General features: G+C 41.4%; 2 protein-coding genes across 2 annotated transcripts in view; one reads left to right on the top strand and one right to left on the bottom strand.

Annotated features, from left to right (window-relative positions):
- Positions 1 to 15,098, top strand: part of LOC114665624 (calcium-binding protein LPS1-alpha-like) — a 116,706-nt gene extending 101,608 nt beyond the window's left edge. The window contains exon 4 of the mRNA XM_028820234.1: positions 14,648 to 15,098. Within this exon, the coding sequence (XP_028676067.1) occupies positions 14,648 to 15,098 (451 nt within the window). The remainder of the gene's footprint in view (positions 1 to 14,647) is intronic.
- On the bottom strand, positions 3,212 to 14,640 carry LOC114665627 (calmodulin-like). Its single transcript, XM_051919639.1, has 3 exons — positions 13,967 to 14,640; positions 13,729 to 13,730; positions 3,212 to 3,778 (listed from the first exon to the last, which is right to left on the bottom strand). The coding sequence occupies exons 1-3, from the start codon at positions 14,390 to 14,392 to the stop codon at positions 3,301 to 3,303; spliced, it is 906 nt and encodes a 301-aa protein (XP_051775599.1). The 5' UTR covers positions 14,393 to 14,640; the 3' UTR covers positions 3,212 to 3,300.
- Positions 15,099 to 23,217: the final 8,119 nt, after the last annotated feature.

The following is a 23,217-nucleotide window of genomic DNA, read 5'->3' as shown; positions in this document are numbered from 1 at the left end:
TTTATTGAAAATGACATTAAGTTTATGCACAAAGTCAATATTTGTAGTGTTGGCCCTTCTTATCCAAGACACCCTGTCATGCTGTCAATCAACTTCAGGGCCAAATCTTGACTGATGCCAGCCCATTCTTGCATAATCAATGCTTGGAGTTTGTCAGAATTGGTGGGTTTTTGCTTGTCCACCCACCTTCCCAATGGGATTAAGGTCTGGGGAGTTTCTTGGTGGGCAGCATGGTGGCGCAGTGGGTAGCGCTGCTGCCTCACAGTTAGGAGACCCGGGTTCTCTACCCGGATCCTCCCTGCGTGGAGTTTGCATGTTCTCCCCGTATCTGCATGGGTTTCCCGGGAATTGAACCCAGGTCTCCAGATCTCCCAACTGCGAGGCAGCAGCGCTACCCACTGCGCCACCATGCCGCCCTACTTTATTAATCCCAAGGGGAAATTCTGATCACTCTTCATAACATTCTGGAGTCGATGCAAATTGCCATCATAAAAACTGAGGCAGCAAAGTTTGTGAAAATTAATATTTGTCCATCCATCCATTATCCAACCCGCTATATTCTAACTACAGGGTCACGGGGGTCTGCTGGAGCCAATCCCAGCCAACACAGGGTGCAAGGCAGGAAACAAACCCCAGTATATATACAGCAACTCAGTATTCACCAGAATGGAATAATGTCTTAAATTAAGTTAAGTATCTCTAACTTTCCAAATTTAACATTTAAAAAATAAAAACTGTTCTAAATAAAGCATGTAATACTGCATGCACTGTAAAACAATGGTAGCTTTTAATTAACCAATTTAATGAACTGGTGTGCTAACCTTGGGTATATCTTGTGTCAGAAATGTTTTACCTGTTCCTACAGACCAGCACTCGTCCAAGAAAGAATATCTAATCAGTCCCACATCAACAGTAGACAAGCTGTTAGTCAGTTTTAATCCTGAATTTAAATTACTAGGATTTAACCAGAATGTCAAAACACGTTTCATTGTATCTTCATTGGCTATTTCTGCCCATTGTGTACACCAGTTCATTTTTTGTTAAACAAATTAGCTATGGTGCCTGTCAAAGACAGGTAATATAATAATTAAAATATTTGCTCTCTCTTGTTCTATGCGTACCTTCAGCACTTTTCCCTTTGTATTTGCGCATGTGTGTGTGTCTGAACATCTCTTCACCAACACTCCCTCTCGAACACATTACTATAAAGCCTTCCTCTCAGACTCTTGTCTTTATTTTCATGGAGCATTTCTCACCTCCTATCTGGTTTTACACTTGCGGTCTTTGAAGGTAACTCTCAGTGTACCAATTACACCTTGTGACGGGTGGCCTCAGCCATTACCTGGCCGGAACGCCAGCTGGATGGAAGGACTGGGGGAGAGAGCATCTCCGAGGCAATACCTCCCCTGGGACACTGGAGGGCAGCACCACGGATTCCCACAGGGCATGCTGGGACTTGAAGTTTGGCACAGCCCTGTTTTGTTCTGTGGGGGCCGCCAGGGGAGCTGCAGAGCCCTACAATGGACGTCCACCACACCTGCGATTGATTCCAGGTAATAATACTGCTGAGACACCTGGAGGACTCCCAGGAGCTGAATAAAAGGGGCCGCCTCACTCCATTCGGGGGGCCAGAGTCGGGAGGAAGTGGATGACGTTTGTGAGGGAGGAGTGGAGGCAGAGAGAAGAGAGAAGGAAAAGACTGTGATGTCATTGTGGACATTATTTGTATATTGCTGAGAATTGGCAGCTAGAAAGTAAAGGTGTGTTGTGTTGTAATGGCCGACCCCTTACCCAGCCGGCAGCTACACCTCCAAGACCTGTAGCCTGGATAAATGACTGAAATTGAATCTTAATATCAAACTGGAAAATAAACAGAAGAGAGAGTAGGAGTTAGTATGGATTTTGGAGCCACCATGAATAATGATGATAATTAATTGAATATGCAGAGCATCAGGATTAAATTAAAATGAAGTTATGAGAAGGCCATGTTAAAGTAATGTGTTTTTAGCAGTGTTTTAAAGTGCTCCACTGTTATCAGCCTGGTGAATTCCTATTGGCAAGCTATTCCATATTTTAGGTGCATAACAGCAGAAGGCCACCTCACCACTTCTTTTAAGTTTAGCTCTTGGAATTCTAAGCAGACACTCATTTGAGGATCTAAGGTTACAATTTGGAATATAAGATGTCAGACATTCTGATATATAAGATGGAGCGAGATTATTTAAGGCTTTATAAACCATAAGCAGTATTCTAAAGTCAATTCTGAATGACACAGGTAACCAGTGTAGTGACATCAAAACTGGGGTGATGTGCTCGGATTTTCTTTTCCTAGATTCTAGCAGCTGCATTCTGCACTCGTTGCAATCGATTTATGTCTTTTTTTGGGTAATCCTGAGCAGAGTTAAAGCACTAACGAGCCACAAAATTAAATTATTGTCCAGGATTGTTTTCTAATTAAGCAACGGGTCAGAACAAAAACCTGCAGCCACTGCGACCCTGCAGCACTGACTTTGCCCACCTCTGCTCTAGAGCTCTCTGTAATCCTTTGATGGTCTAAACATATTAAGAAAATGGACAGACAGAACTGCAGGTTTTTGCCCTTTGCTGGAGTAGATAGAGTATAACCACTTACCTAAACCTCCTTAATCCATTCCCAAAGCAAGGGATCTGCAGGGTACTCTTGTAACACAAGGGGCAAGACAGGAAGCCATTGTAGGGCGTTGTCACACAAACACATCCACCTCAGTCATGCAAGTCACCGGACCAGCCTAACATGCACATCACAGGATGGATTCCATGGCAATGTAACCTCCATGTTTAATAAGCTTAAAAAGAAATAACTATACCTGTTAGAATTTTGAAACTGTTGTTTAATTAATTCTATTCTAATACAGACCTGCATTGATACTCTATGCTGCTAACCTTTTTATAGGTTTATTGAATGCTGTCAAATTCTGCACAATTTACAGCAGGTGTGTGCCCTTATTGATAATTGAATGCATCTTATGACGATTTACAGCAATTACTTGTTGTTATACAAATAAGTAAAAGTACTGTTTATAAATTCTAAAATGGTATTACTAAGAATGTAAAATGAAAAAATGTGCAGAAGTAACCAGTGCAGGTGTTAAACCGGACACTCTACCATCATCCCCTCATTTTTAATAGCCACAAAGATCGATCTTTACATACGATGTACACACTGTATCACATTTTATGTGCAATATGCATTATTTTACACCTGCCACAACAACATTTAGCTTTAGAAAATCCATTTATTGTCACACTTTTTAGCACTGACTACTTAGCAGTCATCATCCGTAGAAATTCCTCGTAATTGACTTGTCCGTCTCCATCAACATCGGCCTCTCTGATCATTACATCGATTTCCTCATCTGTTAATTTCTCCCCCAGGTTTTTCATGACCTGCCGCAGTTCAGCAGCACTGATGGACCCATCACCATCCTTGTCAAATACTTTGAAGGCCTCACGAATTTCCGCTTCTGTATCTGTATCCTTCATTTTCTTAGCCATCATGGTCAAGAACTCATTGAAGTCAATTATTCCGTTCCCATCTGAATCCATTTCGTTGATCATTTCCTGTAACTCTTTGTCAGTAGGGGCCTGTCCCAAGGATCTCATGACAGTGCCCAGTTCTTGAGTTGTAATGGTACCATCACCATCTTTGTCAAACAGTGAGAAGGCCTCCTTGAATTCAGCAATCTGTTCAGGGCTCAGCTGGTCAGCCATGTTTAACAGTAGTAGTTCAGAAGGCCAACTGAATGACTCTCCCATTAAATCATGTTTATCACGATGAGAGCTTGTTCAAGACTACCAAGTCTCACAGGAAATGAGGCACACCTGCTCTTACCAATGGGAAACAACCATTTCTGAAGGGGTGGCAGTGGAGAAATGAGCAAGTTATCTCATGTGCCATATTTAGTTTCACTCATTGTGGACAAGATGGAAGAAAGCAAATAGATTTGTAATATTTAATGTACATTGTTTCTCACTGACACCTTTAGTCATGTGTTTAATTCTGTAAAATTATTTATATAGTCTTCTCTTTTGTGGCAGTGTGAATGACCAATACCACCAGCAGTAGTGGGCCTTCAGCTTTATTGTGGTTTCTCCAGCAGAAAAATGTGAAGGTCCTTTTGACACCGTCAAATTTATTTGCTGCCCTCACATGGAATACATTTTACCAAACAGTACATATGATTTGTAAAGCATCTGGATGTTAAAAGTCGGCTCCACTAAAAACATATTTGATTCTGTATCAGCAGATGTGACCAAGCAATAAAAAACTGCCTTATTACATGAGCTCAGTTTCTATTAGGCAGAGGATAATACATGACACTCTAGGCGACATTTAGTGCAAAAAGGCACAAAGTTCAGGTGGAAAATAAAATATATTTTGTATATTATAAAATATATTTTATACATTATAACTGATTCAAACAATTTTTGAAACTTGTTTATCATGGTGGGGAATTACAATGCTGTTTTTGAATATATTTAATGATGAAAGTAGCTATTCTATTAATTGATTGAATGAATTAATTTATGTGTGCCTGATGATTTAGTGCATACATGCACAAAGTTCAAGGGGAACATAAAATATATTTTGTATATTATATATATATTATTATATATTTTAGATATTATAATTGATTCAAACAATTTTTGAAACTTGTTTATCATGGTGGGGAATTACAATGCTGTTTAATATATTTAATGATGAAAGTAGCTATTCTATTAATTGATTGAATGAATTAATTTATGTGCGTCCGACGATTTAGTGCAAAAATGCACAAAGTTCAAGGGGAAAATAAAATATATTTTGTATATTATATATTATAATTGATTCAAACAATTTTTGAAACTTGTTTAGCATGGTGGGGAATTACAATGTTGTTGTTTTTTAATGTATTTTATGATGAAAGTAGCTGATGGTTGTTGGTTCGAATCCCGTAAATGCCAATAGGGACTCTGCTCTGTTGGGCCCTTGAGCAAAGCCCTTAACCTGCAATTACTGAGTGGTTTGAGTAGTGAGAAAAGCGCTATATAAATGAAAATCAAATGATTGAATGAACTTATTTATGTGCGCTCCACGATTTTATTTAGTCACATATAACCACGAAAAATGTGGTTAAAGAAAAATGTATTTTTTGCTTTGTAGTGCATTTATAACTAAAGTAGATAAAATCGTTTTACTTAATTTATATATATATGGTTGAAACAGTTTACTGTCAAATAAATGCAAAGAGTACACGACACGTGTTTTGCCCTCATTCTGGGCTCATCAGGTGTACACACTCCACTGCACTCCCTCTCGGGAATCGAACCTCGGACGTCAGAGGCAATGCCCCTAACGTTGCGCCACACTGAGGGCACCGTGGCAGCTGTTAGCAGATTGCTGGCCAACCACAAGCGTTACCTGGTAGGTAACAACCCATACAATCAGATTGTGACACAGACTACGAATGCCGTGAATATGTATGTATATATATATATATATATATATATATATATAGATAGATAGATAGATAGATAGATAGATAGATAGATAGATAGATAGATAGATAGATAGATAGATAGATAGATAGATAGATACTTTATTAATCCCAATGGGAAATTCACATTCTTCAGCAGCAGCATACTGATACAATAAATAATATTAAATTAAAGAATGATAATAATGCAGGTGAAAAAACAGACAATAACTATGTATAATGTTGAATGTTAACGTTTACCCCCCCGGGTGGAATTAAAGAGTCGCATAGTTTGGGGGAGAAACGATCTCCTCAATCTGTCAGTGGAGCAGGACGGTGACAGCAGTCTGTCGCTGAAGCTGCTCCTCTGTCTGGAGATGATCCTATTTAGTGGATGCAGTGGATTCTCCATAATTGATAGGAGCCTGCTGAGCGCCCTTCGCTCTGCCACAGATGTTAAACTGTCCAGCTCCATGCCAACAATAGAGCCTGTCTTCCTCACCAGTTTGTCCAGGCGTGAGGCGTCTTTCCTCTTAATACTACCTCCCCAGCACACCACTGCGTAGAAGAGGGCGCTCGCCACAACCGTCTGATAGAACATCTGCAGCATCTTATTGCAGATGTTGAAGGACGCCAGCCTTCTAAGGTAGTATAACCGGCTTTGTCCTTTCTTGCACAGAGCATCAGTATTGGCAGTCCAGTCTAATTTATCATCCAGCTGCACTCCCAGATATTTATAGGTCTGCAACCTCTGCACACAGTCACCTTTGATGATCACGGGGTCTATGAGGGGTCTGGGCCTCCTAAAATCCACCACCAGCTCTTTGGTTTTGCTGGTGTTCAGGTGTAGGTGGTTTGAGTCGCACCATTTAACAAAGTCATTGATTAGGTCCCTATACTCCTCCTCCAGCCCATTCCTGATGCAGCCCACGATAGCAGTGTCATCAGCGAACTTTTGCACATGGCAGGACTCCGAGTTGTATTGGAAGTCCGATGTATATATATATATATATATATATATATATATATATATATATATATATATATTATATTATATTATTATTTTTTTTTACTTTTTAGTTTCTAAGTATTTTGCAAATGATTTTTCATTTTTCATTTTTTATGAACGGAAAGCTTCCTTAAAAGTATTACATAGCTAGCTAACATAGCTGAAATACCCGGCGTTGCCCGGGAGGAAAATAAAATGTTTTTTTTAATTGTTTGAAAAAATATAATAAAAAAAATCACATCTTTATTGTTTGTTAATTTATTTTTATAATGTGCTTGTCTTTGCGGTCTTGTATGTATGTTATCATCCAGTTGACGCACGGAACTGGCCAACTCTATTTGATTTCAGAAGTAACAGAGGCGGGGTGGCGCTCAAACATAAAGAATGCTGGCAGTCACCTCCAGTACGCCCTCTGGTGGTCGTTCCGAGTGTCAACTGGATGATAACATGCATACAATTGGAGAAGACCGTAAGAGCACCCCTCCACCCTACCCAGAAGGGGGTGGGTTAGAGTTGATTTTACCCTGCAGTATTTTTAGTCGACCAACGAGAAACGTGTACCACGTTTCATGAAAATCGAAGTGATGCTGGAATATACATACATACATTGACTTTTATATATATATATATATATATATATATATATATATATATATATATATATATATATACTGTATATATATATATACATACAGTATATAGATATATCTTCTTTGTAGAATTATTTGAATACTAAAAATTATTATATTTTGGTTTCTATTTTTCTGTTTAGGCTCTTATGGGGATTAGCGCTCGGTGGCTGCGCAAAAAAAAATATCGACGACAGAATGGCAAGTTTACGGCAATACTTCCTCAGCGTGAACATCAAGGCTACTCCTTCGCAAGAGTAAAGTAGGCACGTCTATTGACCCACTCCACCCACTGGAAGAGGCAAGTGGGGACAATCCGACGAGTCTCTCACTTGTATGCTCCTATATCTCACCAGATTCTTCCTCCATCATTGCTGTTTGTGAGTTAATTGGAATCACATAACCATTAATTACGGAGAAATTTGTTACGTAATTGCGTCGGTTTTGACTGATTATTGTATTGTCATCGATACTGAACATGTATGCAAAATTTGAAGAAATTCGCTTCACCAAAAGTGGGTTTAAAATCAGTTCCACGATCAAACAGAGGGGTCAAGATTATATAAAATCGTGTAATAATAAAAACTTAACAGGAAAAGTTTTAAATAAACTACGTTTTCTGAACCTGCTTACTGGATTTTTGGATTTACAGGGTGCTTGAGACTATCCCAAACTGATCGCAAGGCAGGCACCAAACATGGCAGAACCCCTGAAGGTCAACCCAACAGAGAAGAAGCCTTCGAGATCTTGAGAGGGTACGAGACATTTTGGATAAAACTTACAAACACAGAAGAGATGGGCCAACAGGTAGGCCTAACCAGAGCCTAGATCTCAGGAGTTATGGAGCTTTAATAACCACCGGGACACACAAACAATATTAATAATTTCTGATTGAAAACGTAGTAGCTTCCTAATGCCGTGCTTAAAAGCCTTGAATTGGTTATTTGCCATTTTATATTGCATTTTTTTTCAAGAGCACTCGATCACAAAATACATAACAAGAAACCAAAACAGTGTTTCCAACTGTAAGATTTTTATCGACAATTATTCACTTAACAATAAGTCTTTGTACAGTTAACCACGTTTGGAATTTGTCAACCATAGGCATATACAGTACTGTAACTGTATTTAGAGCCAGAGCATATAAACACATATATCAGAAAAGCCCCAAGTGCTGTAAGAACACGGGTTCATGAATATAAATACAGTATAATATTAGTACAAGATTCTAAACACGCTCTGTGGCAAATGTAAGACCATGGAACATACTGTATGTTGGGGACTATCTGTGAAATATCATAAAATAGGTCTGCACTATAAGGAGTATGGAATGCACACGAAGATGTTATGATCAGCTTTAGATTAAACACAGGTGTAACTAATAATCTAAATCAGGGGTCGGCAACCTTTCAGCGGGGTCCTGCCAACCCTGTGCTACAATGTTATTCCGCGTGCTGACATAATTCTACCAATTTTGTTATATATAGTACAGTATATCAAAATTGGTCCGGTTATACAGTAATCGGCTTCAAAAGTATAGTAACGTATAGTATAGTAAAGTACATACTTTTGAGGCCCATTATAACCGGATCTTATATTATTGCTCATTCAATATTTTAAAATACATAGGATCACATGTGAAAAGAATGTTGTCATTTTTTTCTATAACTACATTCGGTGGCTTTATTTTTGGTTCAAATGATTTTACTAAAATAAGTAGTTTGTTTCTTGAATCCAGAAACAGCCCTTTTTATAGCTTCACTTTTCTTATCAGAGTTTTTAAACGTGGACTGATGTTTAGTTTGTTAATGTCTTTGTATACTTAACGTACGACTTTCATAGCATAACGCACACACAACACGACTCCTTTGTTGTACAAATCCATATTAATTCGTCTTGAAAAGAGCGAAAATTATTAAAAATCTGTCATTTTAGGGCAGCAAATTACTTAATAATAACGAGGTTTGTTTAACATAACACGGCTGGCACTGAACAAATGCGCAAAACGTAGGTGGGGACGCGGTGCGCGAACGCATGCGCTGTAATTAAACTATAATTAGAGGTTGGTGTTAACGTTCCACAGCTGCACTGAACACAGGGTTTCCACTTATGTGTGAGTCTCATACGCAAAACGTAGATAAGGGCGCGAATCAGTGCGCTGTAATTAAAATATTTATATTTTAACTATATTTCAGTTCAATCAGAGTGCATGCCTTTGAAAATCGTTCGGCTTGGTGCGCGTACCGTTATGTTGCCGACCCTGACCTAAATTATTAATCTGGCAATAGAAAGTATTAAGTAATTTTAATTTTAGTAAATTAGGTGTCTGAATGAAGATTTAGCCCAAAATGTATGCGCACATTTTCTAAATAATTTGTAGCTTTGCTCTGCAGAAGGGGGTGATGATCCCAAAACGTGCCAGCTGTTTCCAGTGGTGTATTGTGAAACTTCGATAATAAGATGTGACAGACTGAACAACAGTTAAAGGGCTTCTACGTGCAAGTTATCAGAAAGTTATCACCCGGATTTGCTGTTCACTTTCAAAAACTAATCCATGCTTTCGTCTCTTCTTGGTTTGACTATCCCAACTCACTATACAGTACACTAGAGTTAACCAGTCGACCCTCGTCTGTCCTCAGCTAGTCCAGACTGCTAACAGGCACGTGAAAACGTGAAAACGGGCGATTCTAAATTGTTCCTAGTGTGTGCTTGGTGTGTGTGTGCCCTGCCCGGGGTTTGTTTCCTGCCTTGCGCCCTGTGTTGGCTGGGATTGGCTCCAGCAGACCCCCCGTGACCCTGTGTTCGGAGGTTGGAAAATGGATGGATGGACGGATGGAAAATTTACTTTTCTAGTTTTCATAGTTAGAAATTTCCATCCGTCCATCCATCCATTTTCCAACCCGCTGAATCCGAACACAGGGTCACGAGGGGTCTGCTGGAGCCAATCCCAGCCAACACAGGGCGCAAGGCAGGAACCAATCCCGGGCAGAGTACCAACCCACCGCAGGACTAGAAATTTCTATAAAATAAAAAAAATCAAAAGATGATGATAAATAAAACAGACTAATAAAACTAAAGCAGGTCGTGCTTTTAAAGTGCACTACCTGTTCGAACGAAATGTATTCGAACAGAAATTGAATATACCCGAACACTTGTTCGAACCATGAAATTTAAAAAGTGTGTGCATGACGTGCTGTGCGTCTAACTGCGTCTGACTTGGTCAACATAACCTCAAAGTAACAAGTTAATAACATTGCGATAATTATTGTTAATAGCTTAATCATTATCATATATCAACATAAAAATTACTACCGATTACTATAGAATAGCTAGAACAATATCGAAAAAACTGCAAACCGGACACTTTTGGGGTTGTTCAGAGTAAAGAACTTATAATTTTAAGTTTCGTATGTGCTCTAGCAGCGCCACCTAGCGATTTCGAGCATGATAATCGTGTTCGAACGTCTGCTCGAGCACTTTTAAAAAGCATGCTTATTAGCTTGAACTGTATTTAAAAACGGCATTTTTTAAGTTCGAATACTCAAACTGTTGTTCGAATAATTTAAAAACACGGCCTAAATAAAGAAAACAAAAGAAATATATTGGAAAACAGGTCGTGGGGAAAACATATAATCTTTTCATATTAATGAGTGAATACATTCCTGCACGCTAGAAAACACATAGGATTGATGAATGACTGACAGAACTTCTCACGTTTCTTGCTCGCACCACCAGTTAACTCATAAGCGACACGACCGCAAGTTGCTGTCTGATAAGTGAAGTATGGACCGCACTGCCGCGCATCCTAGTGGCTGTTAAAACAACTAACGAGAGGTCGAATTTATTCCTTTTAGAGAATGTGTATTATTTTCTTCCACTGTTCAATTTAATTTATTTGCCTGCTATTCATTACCATTTCTCACGGAAGCCCTAGCGATGTCTCGCGGAACCGAAACCCCGGTTGATAAAAGCTGGTCTAGACTTAGGCTCAGAGGGGACCATGCGTTTGCAGTAGCTTGGGAATCATCCACACTGTTATTTTGGATCTTTTAAATTAGTCTGAAAATCTTTTTTCCTTAACCTTTAAAACTTCAGTAAGCATACTGCTTTTTTATATACTGTATCAATTATATGCAATACTGTACTTGTATATAATGATTGTTATTATACACTACTTTCTGAATGAATGAGAACGGTTGATACTGTAATGCTTAAATGCATGAAGGGGCATGGCAATGTCAGCAGTACCCACCTAATTAAACATTAAAATTTTGGACATTTAACCAAAAAAGATATGATATTCATCCTTTCATCCATTCATCAATCCACTAACCCACTTATCCAGAGCAGGGTCACGAGGAAGCTGGAGCCGCACCTAGAAATCATTGAGCGCAAGGCTGGCACAATCCCTAGACAGGGCGCTAGCAATTACAATGAAAATACATTTAATTTAATTTATGATTACAAGAAATGCATGTATTTTGTTTATTTCTTTACTAGCCGTGCCCCGCGGCTGCGCCCGCGTAGAAGTGAAACAGGACAGTGAGGAGGGCCCTGCCCGACTCCCCACTCCTGACTTGACGCTTCCCCCTCCCCTCGGCCCGCAACTTCTGTCTCGGATTAGCGCGAATATATCCTTTCTGCAAGCGAACTATGATGAGACAAGTCGCAAATAAATCAACCGGAGAATTCAAGCAGATTATAGAAAAAACCTGATGTTAATCCGTTAAGTAGTTCTCTCGCTAGCTAAGTGGACGTAAAGTAGGCCTACACATCCAGAGGCTGGTGCATGGCTGAGGAGGGTCACGCCCATGCCCACCCCTACTCTCTGCCCCATGCGCCTCTCTCGGATTTGCAAGCGAACTATGAAACAAAGCGCAATAAGAGAAGTCGTCAAAATCAACCGGAAGTTTCAAGCAAATTATAGAAAAAAACCCGATCTAAATCCGTTAAGTAGTTCTCTCATTCGCTAGCTAAGCGGAGGTAGGGTACACGCCCTGAGGCTGACCACGCCCCCCGCAAAACGCCAATTGCGTCTCTCTTGGATTCGCGCAAATAAATCGGTACCGCAAGCAAACTATGATTCTTATCGCAACGAGAGAGGTCGCAAAATCAACAGGAAAGTTTAAGCATTTTATAGTAAAAAACCCGGTCTAAATTTGTTAAGTACTTCTCTCGTGAAAAGCGGACAGACATACAGACGTTGGATTTTATGTACATAGAGACTAGCCGCCCCCCCTGCTGCTTCGCCTGGGAGGGACGGAGGGAGGGAGAGAGAGAGCAATGTATTTACTTAGTTATTTAATTCTCTACTTATTTCAAAGCACCACATGCAACATGAAAAGAGCCTTGAAATTTAAACTTGGTTTTGGTTCTGAGAGACAGCAGAGCTAAGCACTGGGCCACCTTGTCACCCAAGGTGATGAATCACTTGTACATTTCAATGGCAAAACTGGCAGGCTGCACACACATTAACTCAAATTATTAAACGTCCTGGAAACACTGTCTCTGGTTTAACGCCTCACCACTAAAGAAGATATAAACTTGGTTGTTTCTTCATTGCGGTGGGTTGGCACCCTGCCCGGGATTGGTTCCTGCCTTGTGTCCTGTGTTGGCTGGGATTGGCTCCAGCAGACCCCCGTGACCCTGTGTTCGGATTCAGCGGGTTGGAAAATGGATGGATGTTTCTTCATTTGTGCTCAAAATCGGCTTTATTGTCAGGGAGTTGTGTTGCATTTGCTGAACATTTTGACCACCTCAGGATATTTAAAACAGGACCTCATTGATCTCAAGGCCATCAATCAGTCAGTGTAAGGTAAGCAATTAAACTCAGATTGTTTAAATTGTAACTAGACTGACTGCTCTGTAAAGGTGATACACACGAAGACATTTTATGCGTTTTTTTTTCTTTTCACTACAAAGCGGCTTATATTTCAGGCAGCTAAACCCAAATTAATCTTCAAATATAATGGATGACAATATGTTAATTTTCTTCCTTACAGAGATATGATTCAAGTTGGTTTACATTTTCCTAACATGCATAAAACAAAAATAAATAAATCACTGTAAAATGAAAACTTTAAAAGAATTTGTGACTTTACTGATTTGTAGAAAGATTTATTGTTAAAATGTAACAACTCCTTTTTTTTCAGAGATAAGGTTACAAGCAGAAATGAAAATCAAAAATCTAGGAAGGTCCCTGACTTGGCTCAACATCATTTAACAATCACGCGCCAAGATAAAGTCCACTGTGGTCTATCATGGAATTCTAACAAGTGTGAAATTAGAAACATCCTTTTATTTAATAAAGCTGTTCCATCCATTCAGAGGGGCTGCGGAGGGACAGCATTGCATGGGACATCAACACAAAAGATGACACATTCCTGAGCACACCTACATGCAAGCAAATCACAGTTTTAATGCCACATGAACATCATCTGCATGTGGCAGAAATAACAGACTAAAAGGGAAAATATTCAAAGTCAGTAGCCATTCTATATAAAGGACTGTGGCACAGTAAAATATGAACAAGTCAACATTTTTCAGTTTCTTCCCCAGTTCTCCTTTATCGGCCCCCATAGTGCCTGCCACCAACCACTCATCCTCATGTAAAATATTCACACTAATAATAACCCTTGTGGTTGCTCAATTACATACAGAACAAGATGGAAATTGCCCTGCACCTTAAAGCTAAGAATAAAATTATGGTGCAAAATTTAGCAATGCTTTTCTTACTCGATGTTCTGCAAACAAAGGATCTGAAAAATAAATAAGTTGCCGGCTTTCCTAAAACACTAACTGGAAGTGCTTTACTTTGAAATCATCATTTGCACAAATTCTTCATAGTTCACTTGTCCATCTCCATCCGCGTCGGCCTCTCTTATCATTGCATCAATTTCTTCGTCTGTTAATTTCTCCCCCAGGTTCTTCATGACCTGCCTCAGTTCGGTTGCACTGATGGACCCATCGCCGTCTTTGTCAAATACTTTAAAGGCCTCACGGATTTCTTCTTCTGTGTCCGTGTCCTTCATTTTCTTAGCCATCATGGTCAAGAACTCATTGAAGTCAATTGTCCCGTCCCCATCTGAATCCACTTCGTTGATCATTTCCTGTAACTCTTTGTCCGTTAGGGTTTGCCCCAAGGATTTCATGACAGTGGCTAGCTCTTGTGTGGTGATGGTACCGTCGCCATCTTTGTCAAACACGGAGAAGGCCTCCTTGAATTCTGCAATTTGTTCTTGAGTGAGCTGGTCAGCCATATCATCGGTCTGATGCCAAGAGAGATATGAATGAAGGAGAAGGCAAGCAGCAGCACAATAACTCTGTGGTATGCTGGGTCTATTTATAAATCACCCTCTGCTCTATGCCCCTCCCATAATAGGCGGGGCCTGTTTCATCACATACCTTTCTCATGAGACTGGGCTGCACCATTCCAAGCATTACAAATATACTTATCATTATCTATAGCTAGCCAGTCCACACTTCACCTTTAATTCTCGATTTTAAACCACCAGAATGGCTGACCAGCTGCCCCCTGAGCAAATAGCTGAATTCCGAGAAGCCTTTGCTTTATTTGACAAGGATGGCGATGGTACCATTACTTCTAAAGAGCTGGGGACAGTCATGAGAGCCTTGGGTCAAAACCCATCAGAGGCAGAGCTACAGGACATGATCAATGAAGTGGACGCAGATAGCAACGGAATTGTAGATTTCACCGAATTCCTGACCTTGATGGTCAAGAGGATTAAGGAACTGGACAGTGAGGAAGAAATCCGCGAGGCCTTCAAGGTTTTCGATAAGGACGGCGATGGATCCATCAGCGCTGAGGAACTTCACCTGGTCATGAAAAACCTTGGGGAGGATCTAACAGATGAAGAAATATACGAAATGATCAGAGAAGCTGACATGGATGGTGACGGCCAAATCAATTACGAAGAATTTGTCCAGATGATGACTGCAAAGTGAGGCAGAAGCGGGTTGGCCCACAGGTTTTTGCAAATGGTTCTGTCGTGTGTATTTCTCAGAGTGAAAAAAAAGAAAAATATTAACAAAACTTTTAAAACCGATGTGCTTTTTATGTAGGATGGAAATTTGCTGTGTGTTGTGGTAGTAACAAATTGTACTAAATAACATTTCAACTCAGTATTATAGCACCTTGCAGTATCTGTTTATTGTTAGGATTACTTTGGGTGGGCTGTTTTTTTTTTTTTTTTTTTTTTTTACTGTTGCAAGCAATTAGAACATTTAAAACTCTGCATGAATTATTTAGGACACAAAAGAACCCGAAACATTGAGAGCATAATGGAAAGTTGGTCCTAATCTAAAAGAGAATAGAAAATCCCTTTGTTTAAATCGTGTACCCCTCTGTGATGCTTTATGGATGCAGATGAGCGATTTGAAAAATTTCAAACTGTATATTAATTATCTACGGACAAAACAAGGGAGGCAACAAAAGAACCCTAAACAATGAGCGTATTAAAGAAAGGAGCAAAAAATCTCTTTGTTTAAAATGTGTACCCTTTATGATGTAATAGTGAGGCAGATGAGCTACATCTTAAGTGAAACTTAATGAAATGTTTTTATTTTTTTTGTGTTTAAATTTTTATTAAAATGATTGGGAACAGATTGCACTTGACATATTAAACCTGCTGCGGTGGGCTGGCGCCCTGCCCGGGGTTTGTTTCCTGCCTTGCGCCCTGTGTTGGCTGGGATTGGCTCCAGCAGACCCCCGTGACCCTGTAAGTTAGGATATAGCGGGTTGGATAATGGATGGATGGTTAATACCTGAGAATTACCAGACTTGATTAGCGTTCCCCATCCCATCCCAGGTCTCATGTACAATGAAGTTTAAAAGTGGCACGTACCGTCACCTTACTGTCTTTTTACCAGCACTAATTTACTCCACTACTGCTGTGATTGGCTCCTTGACTCTGAAACTGAGTAAGTTTATTCTTTGAATAAATGGAAGAAAGACAAGAAAATGTAGGTCTAGCCTACTGTACAGCAGATTTATATGTTAAATTAAAAAAATGAATTATTTTTCTGTGTATTAATGACTTCTCCAAGTAACATAACATTCTGAAGCTGGCATGGTGGAGTCATGGCCTGTCCAGCCACTGGCACATGGCAAGAAACAGCTCTGAATGGGGCAGAGGTCCATCATTAGGTCCCATTTATGTACACATTGACTCACAGTGGGCCAGTTTAAAGTCACCAATTAACCAAACCCTCGTGTCTTCCGGAATGTGGTGTAACAGGCACAGGGAGAACATGCAAACTCCACACAGATAGATACTTTATTAATCCCAAGGGGAAATTCACATACTCCAGCAGCAGCATACTGATAAAGAACAATATTAAAGAGTGATAACAATGCAGGTATACAGACAGACAATAACTTTGTATAATTTTAACGTTTACCCACCCAGGTGGTATTGAAGAGTCGCATAGTGTGGGGGAGGAATGATCTCCTCAGTCTGTCAGTGGAGCAGGACGGTGACAGCAGTCTGTCGCTGAAGCTGCTCCTCTGTCTGGAGATGATCCTGTTCAGTGGATGCAGTGGATTCTCCATAATTGACAGGAGCCTGCTGAGCGCCCGTCGCTCTGCCACAGATGTTAAACTGTCCAGCTCCATGCCAACAATAGAGCCTGCCTTCCTCACCAGTTTGTCCAGGCGTGAGGCGTCCCTCTTCTTTATGTTGCTTCCCCAGCACACCACCATGTAGAAGAGGGTGCTTGCCACAACGGTCTGATAGAACATCTGCAGCATCTTATTGCAGATGTTGAAGGACGCCAGCCTTCTAAGGAAGTATAGTCGGCTCTGTCCTTTCTTACACAGAGCATCAGTATTGGCAGTCCAGTCTAATTTATCATCCAGCTGCACTCCCAGGTATTTATAGGTCTGCACCATCTGCACACAGTCACCTCTGATGATCATGGGGTCCATGAGGGGCCTGGTCCTCCTAAAATCCACCACCAGCTCCTTGGTTTTGCTGGTGTTCAGTTGTAGGTGGTTTGAGTCGCACCATTTAACAAAGTCCTTGATTAAGTTCCTGTACTCCTCCTCCTGCCCACTCCTGATGCAGCCCACGATAGCAGTGTTGTCAGCGAACTTTTGCATGTGGCAGGACTCCGAGTTGTATTGGAGATGACCAGGTGTGGGATTCAAACCCAGGTTCTCTCATTCAACAGCACTAAACCACTTGGCTACTCTGCTGCCCAGATTTTCAATAAGGGTGGTGCCAGTGAAAATATATCACCAAAATGATTTCTGATCTGTTTCTTATGCACATTTCCACATTAGGATTGTGTGTTTCAAACTGGTGTGTGAGGCAAACTCGAGCTTTCTGCATGATTTAATTCAATACTGAGGTGACAAGTAAGAGTTTTATTGTACTATGTACACATGGCATTACACTTGAACATAAAAAGTGAGACTTTTTTTAATTATAAAGTAAGATTTTTTATTGTACTACTAGCTGTCCCCCAGCGGCTCTGCCCATGGAGTAGTGAAACAGGACAAACTTTAAAAATCAATAAACAAACAGGTATCGCCAGCTATGCAGAAGTAAGGTCTGCTCCAAAAACGTGGAGCGAGAGGTAGACCAATTTGAACAGAGGCTGGCATGTGAGTGACGATGGCCCCACCTGGCTTCCCCCTCCCCTCGGGCCGCTGTGTCTCTCTCCAATTCACGCAAATAAATCGGTACAGTGAGCGAATTATGATACTTAGCGCAATGAGAGAAGTCGCAAAATCAACCTGAAAGTTCATGCAAATTATAGAAAAAAACCCGATCTAAATTCGTTAAGTAGTTCTCTCATTCGCTAGTTAAGTGGATGTAAGGTACACGCCCTGAGGCTGGCCTGTGAGTAAGGAGGGTCTGCCTGGCTCCCCGCTCCTGACGTCACTCTTCCCCCTCCCCTCACCCCGCAGCCTTCAATTCGGATTAGCGCAAATAAATCGCTCCTGCTAGCGAACTATGATTCTTAGTGCGATGAGAGGAGTCGCAAAATCAACCGGAATGTTCAAGCAAATTAAAGAAAAAGAAAACCCGATCTAAATCCGTTAAGTAGTCCTCTTATTCCCCTTGTTAAGTGGATGTCAGGTATACACTCCGAGGCTGGCGCATGAGTAAGGAGGGCCGCTGCGTCTCTCTCCGATTCACGCAAATAAATCGGTACAGTGAGAGAACTATGATTCTTAGCGCGGGGAGAGAAGTCGCAAAATCAACCTGAAAGTTCATGCAAATTATAGAAAAAAACCCGATCTAAATCCGTTAAGTACTTCTCTCGTGAAAAGCGGACAGACATACAGACGCTGGATTTTTTTATATAGAGACTAGCCGTCCCCCGCTGATTCGCATGCGTAGAAATGAAACAGGACAGTAAGGAGGCCCCCACCTGGCTAAGCCCCCCCATCGGGCCGCAGCCTCTGTCTCGGATTAGCGGAAATGTATCACTTCTGCAAGCGAACTATGATGAGATAAGTCGCAAAATCAACCGGAATGTTCAAGCAAATTATAGAAAAAAAAAAGATCTACATCCATTAAATAGTTCTCTCGTTTGCTAACTAAGCGGAGTTAAGGTAACGCCCCGAGGTATGCACGTGAGTGAAGACGACCCCGCAGCACAACCCGAGGAGTCCCTCTTGGATTCACGCTAATAAATCGGTACCGCAAGCGAACTATGATACTTAGCGCGATGAGAACAGCTGCAAAATCAACTGGAATGTTCAAGCAAATTATAGAAAAAGAAAACCCGATCTAAATTCGTTAAGTTGTTCTCTCATTCGCTAGTTAAGTGCCTCCCCTCAGCCCGCAGCCTCCAACTCGGATTAGCGCGAATAAATCGCTCCTGCTAGCAAACTATGATTCTTAGTGCGATGAGAGAAGTTGCAAAATCGACCGGAATGTTCAAGCAATCCATCCATTCATCCATTATCCACCGCTTATCCGAGGTCGGGTCGCGGGGGCAGCAGCCTAAGCAGGGAAGCCCAGACCTCCCTCTCCCCAGCCACCTCCTCCAGCTCTTCTTGGAGGACCCCGAGGCGTTCCAAGGCCAGCCGGGAGATATAATCCCTCCAGCGTGTCCTGCGTCTGCCCCATGGTCTTCTCCCAGTGGGGCATGCCCGGAACACCCCCCCAGGGAGGTGTCCAGGGGGCATCCTAACCAGATGCCCGAACCACCTCAACTGACTCCTCTCAATGCGGAGGAGCAGCCACTCTACTCCAAGTCTCTCCCGGATAACTGAACTCCTCGCCCTCTCTCTAAGGGAAAGTCCAGCCACCCTGCGGAGAAAACTCATTTCGGCCGCTTGTATCCGCGATCTTGCGTTTTCGGACACTACCTAAAGTTCGTGGCCATAGGTGAGGGTAGGAACATAGATCGACTGGTAAATCGACAATTTGCTTGAACAAATTACAAATTAAAAAAAACTAAAGAAAAAGAAAACCCGATCTAAATCCGTTAAGTAGTTCTCTCATTCGCTAGCTAAGCGAACAGATGGCCAGTGAGATGTTGGATTTTTATATATAGAGATGTACATGGCACATCCCTCCCAGTGCAGTTTTTTTCCACATTTGCCTACACACCTTGGTATTATTTATTGTCCGTGTTGTGTTTGGACTACAAGCAGTCAGTCAGTTGGCTTTCTGAACTGCTACTGATGAACATGGCTGACCAGCTGACCCCTGAACAACAGATTGCTGAATTCAAGGGGGCTTTTTCACTGTTTGACAAACAACTCAAGAACTGGGCACTGTCATGGAATCCTTAGGACAGGCCCCAACTGACAAAGAGGTACAGGAAATGATCAACGAAGTGGATTCAGCTGGGAATGGAATAACTGACTTCAAGGAGCTCTTGAACATGATGGCTAAGAAAATGAAGGACAATACAGTTGTTTCATCCACTTCCCTCTTTCTCATTTTACATTACATACTAAAATTGGTCACATTTTTTTCCCAACAATTGGAGCACAACAAGGTTAAATGACCGCCTCTGGGTCTGTGAGGTAGGAATTGACCAGCAACCTTGGGGTGCAGAGATCAATGTTTATGGCTGCTAGACTTTGTGTTTACCTAAGAAAACATTAGAAATGCCTCATCAAAGTATTCATCATCACTTGTACATGCAAATTTTTTTTAGTCTCGTATGTGCTATGTCAGCGATCTTTATAGGGCACAATGCATTACAGATGTCACAGTAGTCGGATGTTGGCAGGAAAACTCTCTCAGACATTTTGGTAAAGATTTGTGAAGAATAGTGGAACATCATCACGGGAGAAGTGGGGGGAAGATTGGGCAACACGAAGTCTACATTAATACTTTCCCATTTTGGTCCTGCCTCACACATGTCCAAATGTCACTGAAGTTTATGCTCCTCTTGAGCATTTGATACTACATGTGCCAGTATTTTGCCCAGTGTGAATTCCCAATATTTGGAAAAAATGAATGATTTCTACTTCTAACGAAACTCCTTGTTAAAGTAGGTCCTTTTAATAATTTCAACCAGTTATTACAAACACAAAGCAGCACTGCATTCTGGTGACAGTGGTTACAAGGAGGCTTGTGTCCATTAGGAAGCAGGAGGACTAGTGTTCAATATAATGGACTGCCTATCCACCCCCCACATATAGAGGGTGTTGAGTTGGGGGGCTGCTCAGTCAAATGACCTGCACCTCCATTTATTTTCTAACCCTTTCTCAAAAGCAGTGAGCAGGAGGCCAGAACCCAAACAGGCTATTGCAAGGCACACACACACACACACACACACACAGGCTTAGTCTCGATGCCAGGTGTGGTGGACAGCTGAGGCCCTTACCCTGCTGGGATGCCCAGAGTATGGAAGGACCAGGGGAGAGTGTATTTTTTAAGTCAGTTTCTCCCCTGGACTGACAGAGGGCAGCCTACTTGGCTTCCAGTGGGGCTACAGGTTATAAGCAAGGAGCTCAAACCTGGTAGGGCCTGTGGCCACCACCAGGGAGCGCCAGGACACGTGCAGGACTCTATTTGGCAGCACTTCCGCCACACCTGGAAGTGCTGCCAGAAGAAGCTCGCTGGGCACCTGTGTAAAAGGAGCCAGTCAGCACCACTCAACAGCCTGAGTCGGGAGGACATGAATGAAGCTCGTGAGGAGGAGTGGAGGCGAAGGGACTAGCCAAGAGAAAGGACTGTGCTGTATCAGCTGTGTTTTCTGTAAATAAACCATGTGCTGTGTGACAATTAGTGCCCTTCCTGTCTGTCTGTGTCGGGTTTGGGATGGCCGTACGCACCCTTAGGCATTACACAGATTACCCAACTCTTTTTGTGTGGGAGGAGAAGGGAAATTGTGCAGAAATGTCTGGCAGACCTAGGGAAGTGTATAAGAGGTAAGTGGGCCAGGATTTGTACTCGGGATACTGGAATTACGGGGCAGCAGCAGTAATAATCCAGACATGTCAAAAGAAGTAATGAAAAATGATTCAATTCCCACACTTTTTGGATTAACACAGGGTTGTTGATATAGGAGACTAATTAACTGTGAGAATACGCTATAAAGAAAACCTGTAGCTATCTAGTGACCCAACTGAGCAACTCCATCTACTCACATGGAGCTCCCCATCCGAGGTAGAGCCCTGAACTATGGGCATTTGACCAGCAGTGGCGGGCCTCCATTCACAGCATCATGTATAACAGATGCTGTTGACTGCTAGCCAGGTGGCGCATTGGTAGTGCTGCTGCTTTGCAGTAAGGAGACTGTGGAAGATTGTGGGTTCGCTTCCTGGTTCTTGCCTGTGTGGATAGCGCTTTGAGTACTGAGAAAAGCGCTATACAAATAATTAATTATTATTAAGTATATGTGGACTGATGATGGCCTTGTGGCTTCTCCCTGGGGAATTACATGGAAACGAGTAAGGCAATGATGCAAATAGGACAAAATTCCAGAAACTAAGCAGTGGATTCTGTAATGCCTTCAACAGCCGGTCACCTCTGCTATTTAGGGCACTGTGACTGCATGACATCAGTGCCTTCCTGTGGCTGGATGTGTCCCTTCATGCTCTCTGGGAGACAACGCAAAAGAAGACTGAAGAATGTCAATTTCACTTGCTCCTGTCCAGAGACAATCGAGACTTTGAAACAAAAATCAGGAGTGGTATCCCCTAGACTTTTTCGTATACTCAGATTTGGAGACGGATATCTGAGGAGTAAACCGCAAGACAATTTTTATATTATGTACATTAAAGAACCATTAACAACAAATCCAATAAATATATTGAACAATTATTATAAAAGTTGAATAAAAATCGGACTCCACAGCTGCATGAATAAAGTACCATTTCCGTTTACAGAACGATCCCAAAATTTGATAGAAATCTACATTTTGTATGTAATACATGTATGCAAAATTTGGTTGACCCAAGTGTATTCATCTTATGTTCATATACAGATACAATTTTTTGTAAGCTCTGTGTGTATTTTGGGATTCAGGGAGGTCTAAAAACATGTTGAGATTCATCAAAATCAACATCCAATCTTTGGACAACTCCATTACTTTCCCTATACAATAAAGTAAAAAGTGGTAAATGCTTGGCACAGGCCATCATACAACTTGAAGGAACAGAATGTGGCTGCTTGTTTTACTCAAACGATAGACCCCACTAATCATCTCGTTCTGGACCAGTTGGAAGATCTACTCTACACGTCAGTCTTCTGGGTACAACTATTTTTGTTGAAAAGTATACCTAAATCAGCTGTATTATCTTGCCAAAAATTCCTTGACTTATTTTTCAAAAGGTCAATTTAAAAAGAAGAAAAAAAACCAAACTATAATATCAAAGAAAGTCCCACCGATCCTTCTACATCAAAACACTTTACAAACAAATTGCAGATTTCATAAGTATCCCCCCTCTCTAGCTCATTTTCATTATTTGGGAGGAATGAGAGCCATAGAACACATATGGGTGGGCTGCTTACCTGGCTGCGATGCCTTTATAATGGAAAGTCGGACGGATGGGCTGTCTGGTCTGGTTGGAAGGTCAGAAGGAAAAAAAGTGTCCTCCATGGAACCCCCCTCGATACATAGGGCGGCAGCATTCCACAGTGGA

This window comes from Erpetoichthys calabaricus, chromosome 15 (assembly GCF_900747795.2).
Source record: "Erpetoichthys calabaricus chromosome 15, fErpCal1.3, whole genome shotgun sequence".
Classification (NCBI taxonomy): Eukaryota; Metazoa; Chordata; class Cladistia; order Polypteriformes; family Polypteridae; genus Erpetoichthys; species Erpetoichthys calabaricus.
This window is presented reverse-complemented; position numbering and strand designations above follow the sequence as displayed.

What these genes read in the sequence shown, in the direction of transcription:
- LOC114665627 (XM_051919639.1), bottom strand. Translation starts at nt 14,392, where the DNA reads ATGGCTGACCAGCTCACTCAAGAACAAATTGCAGAATTCAAGGAGGCC.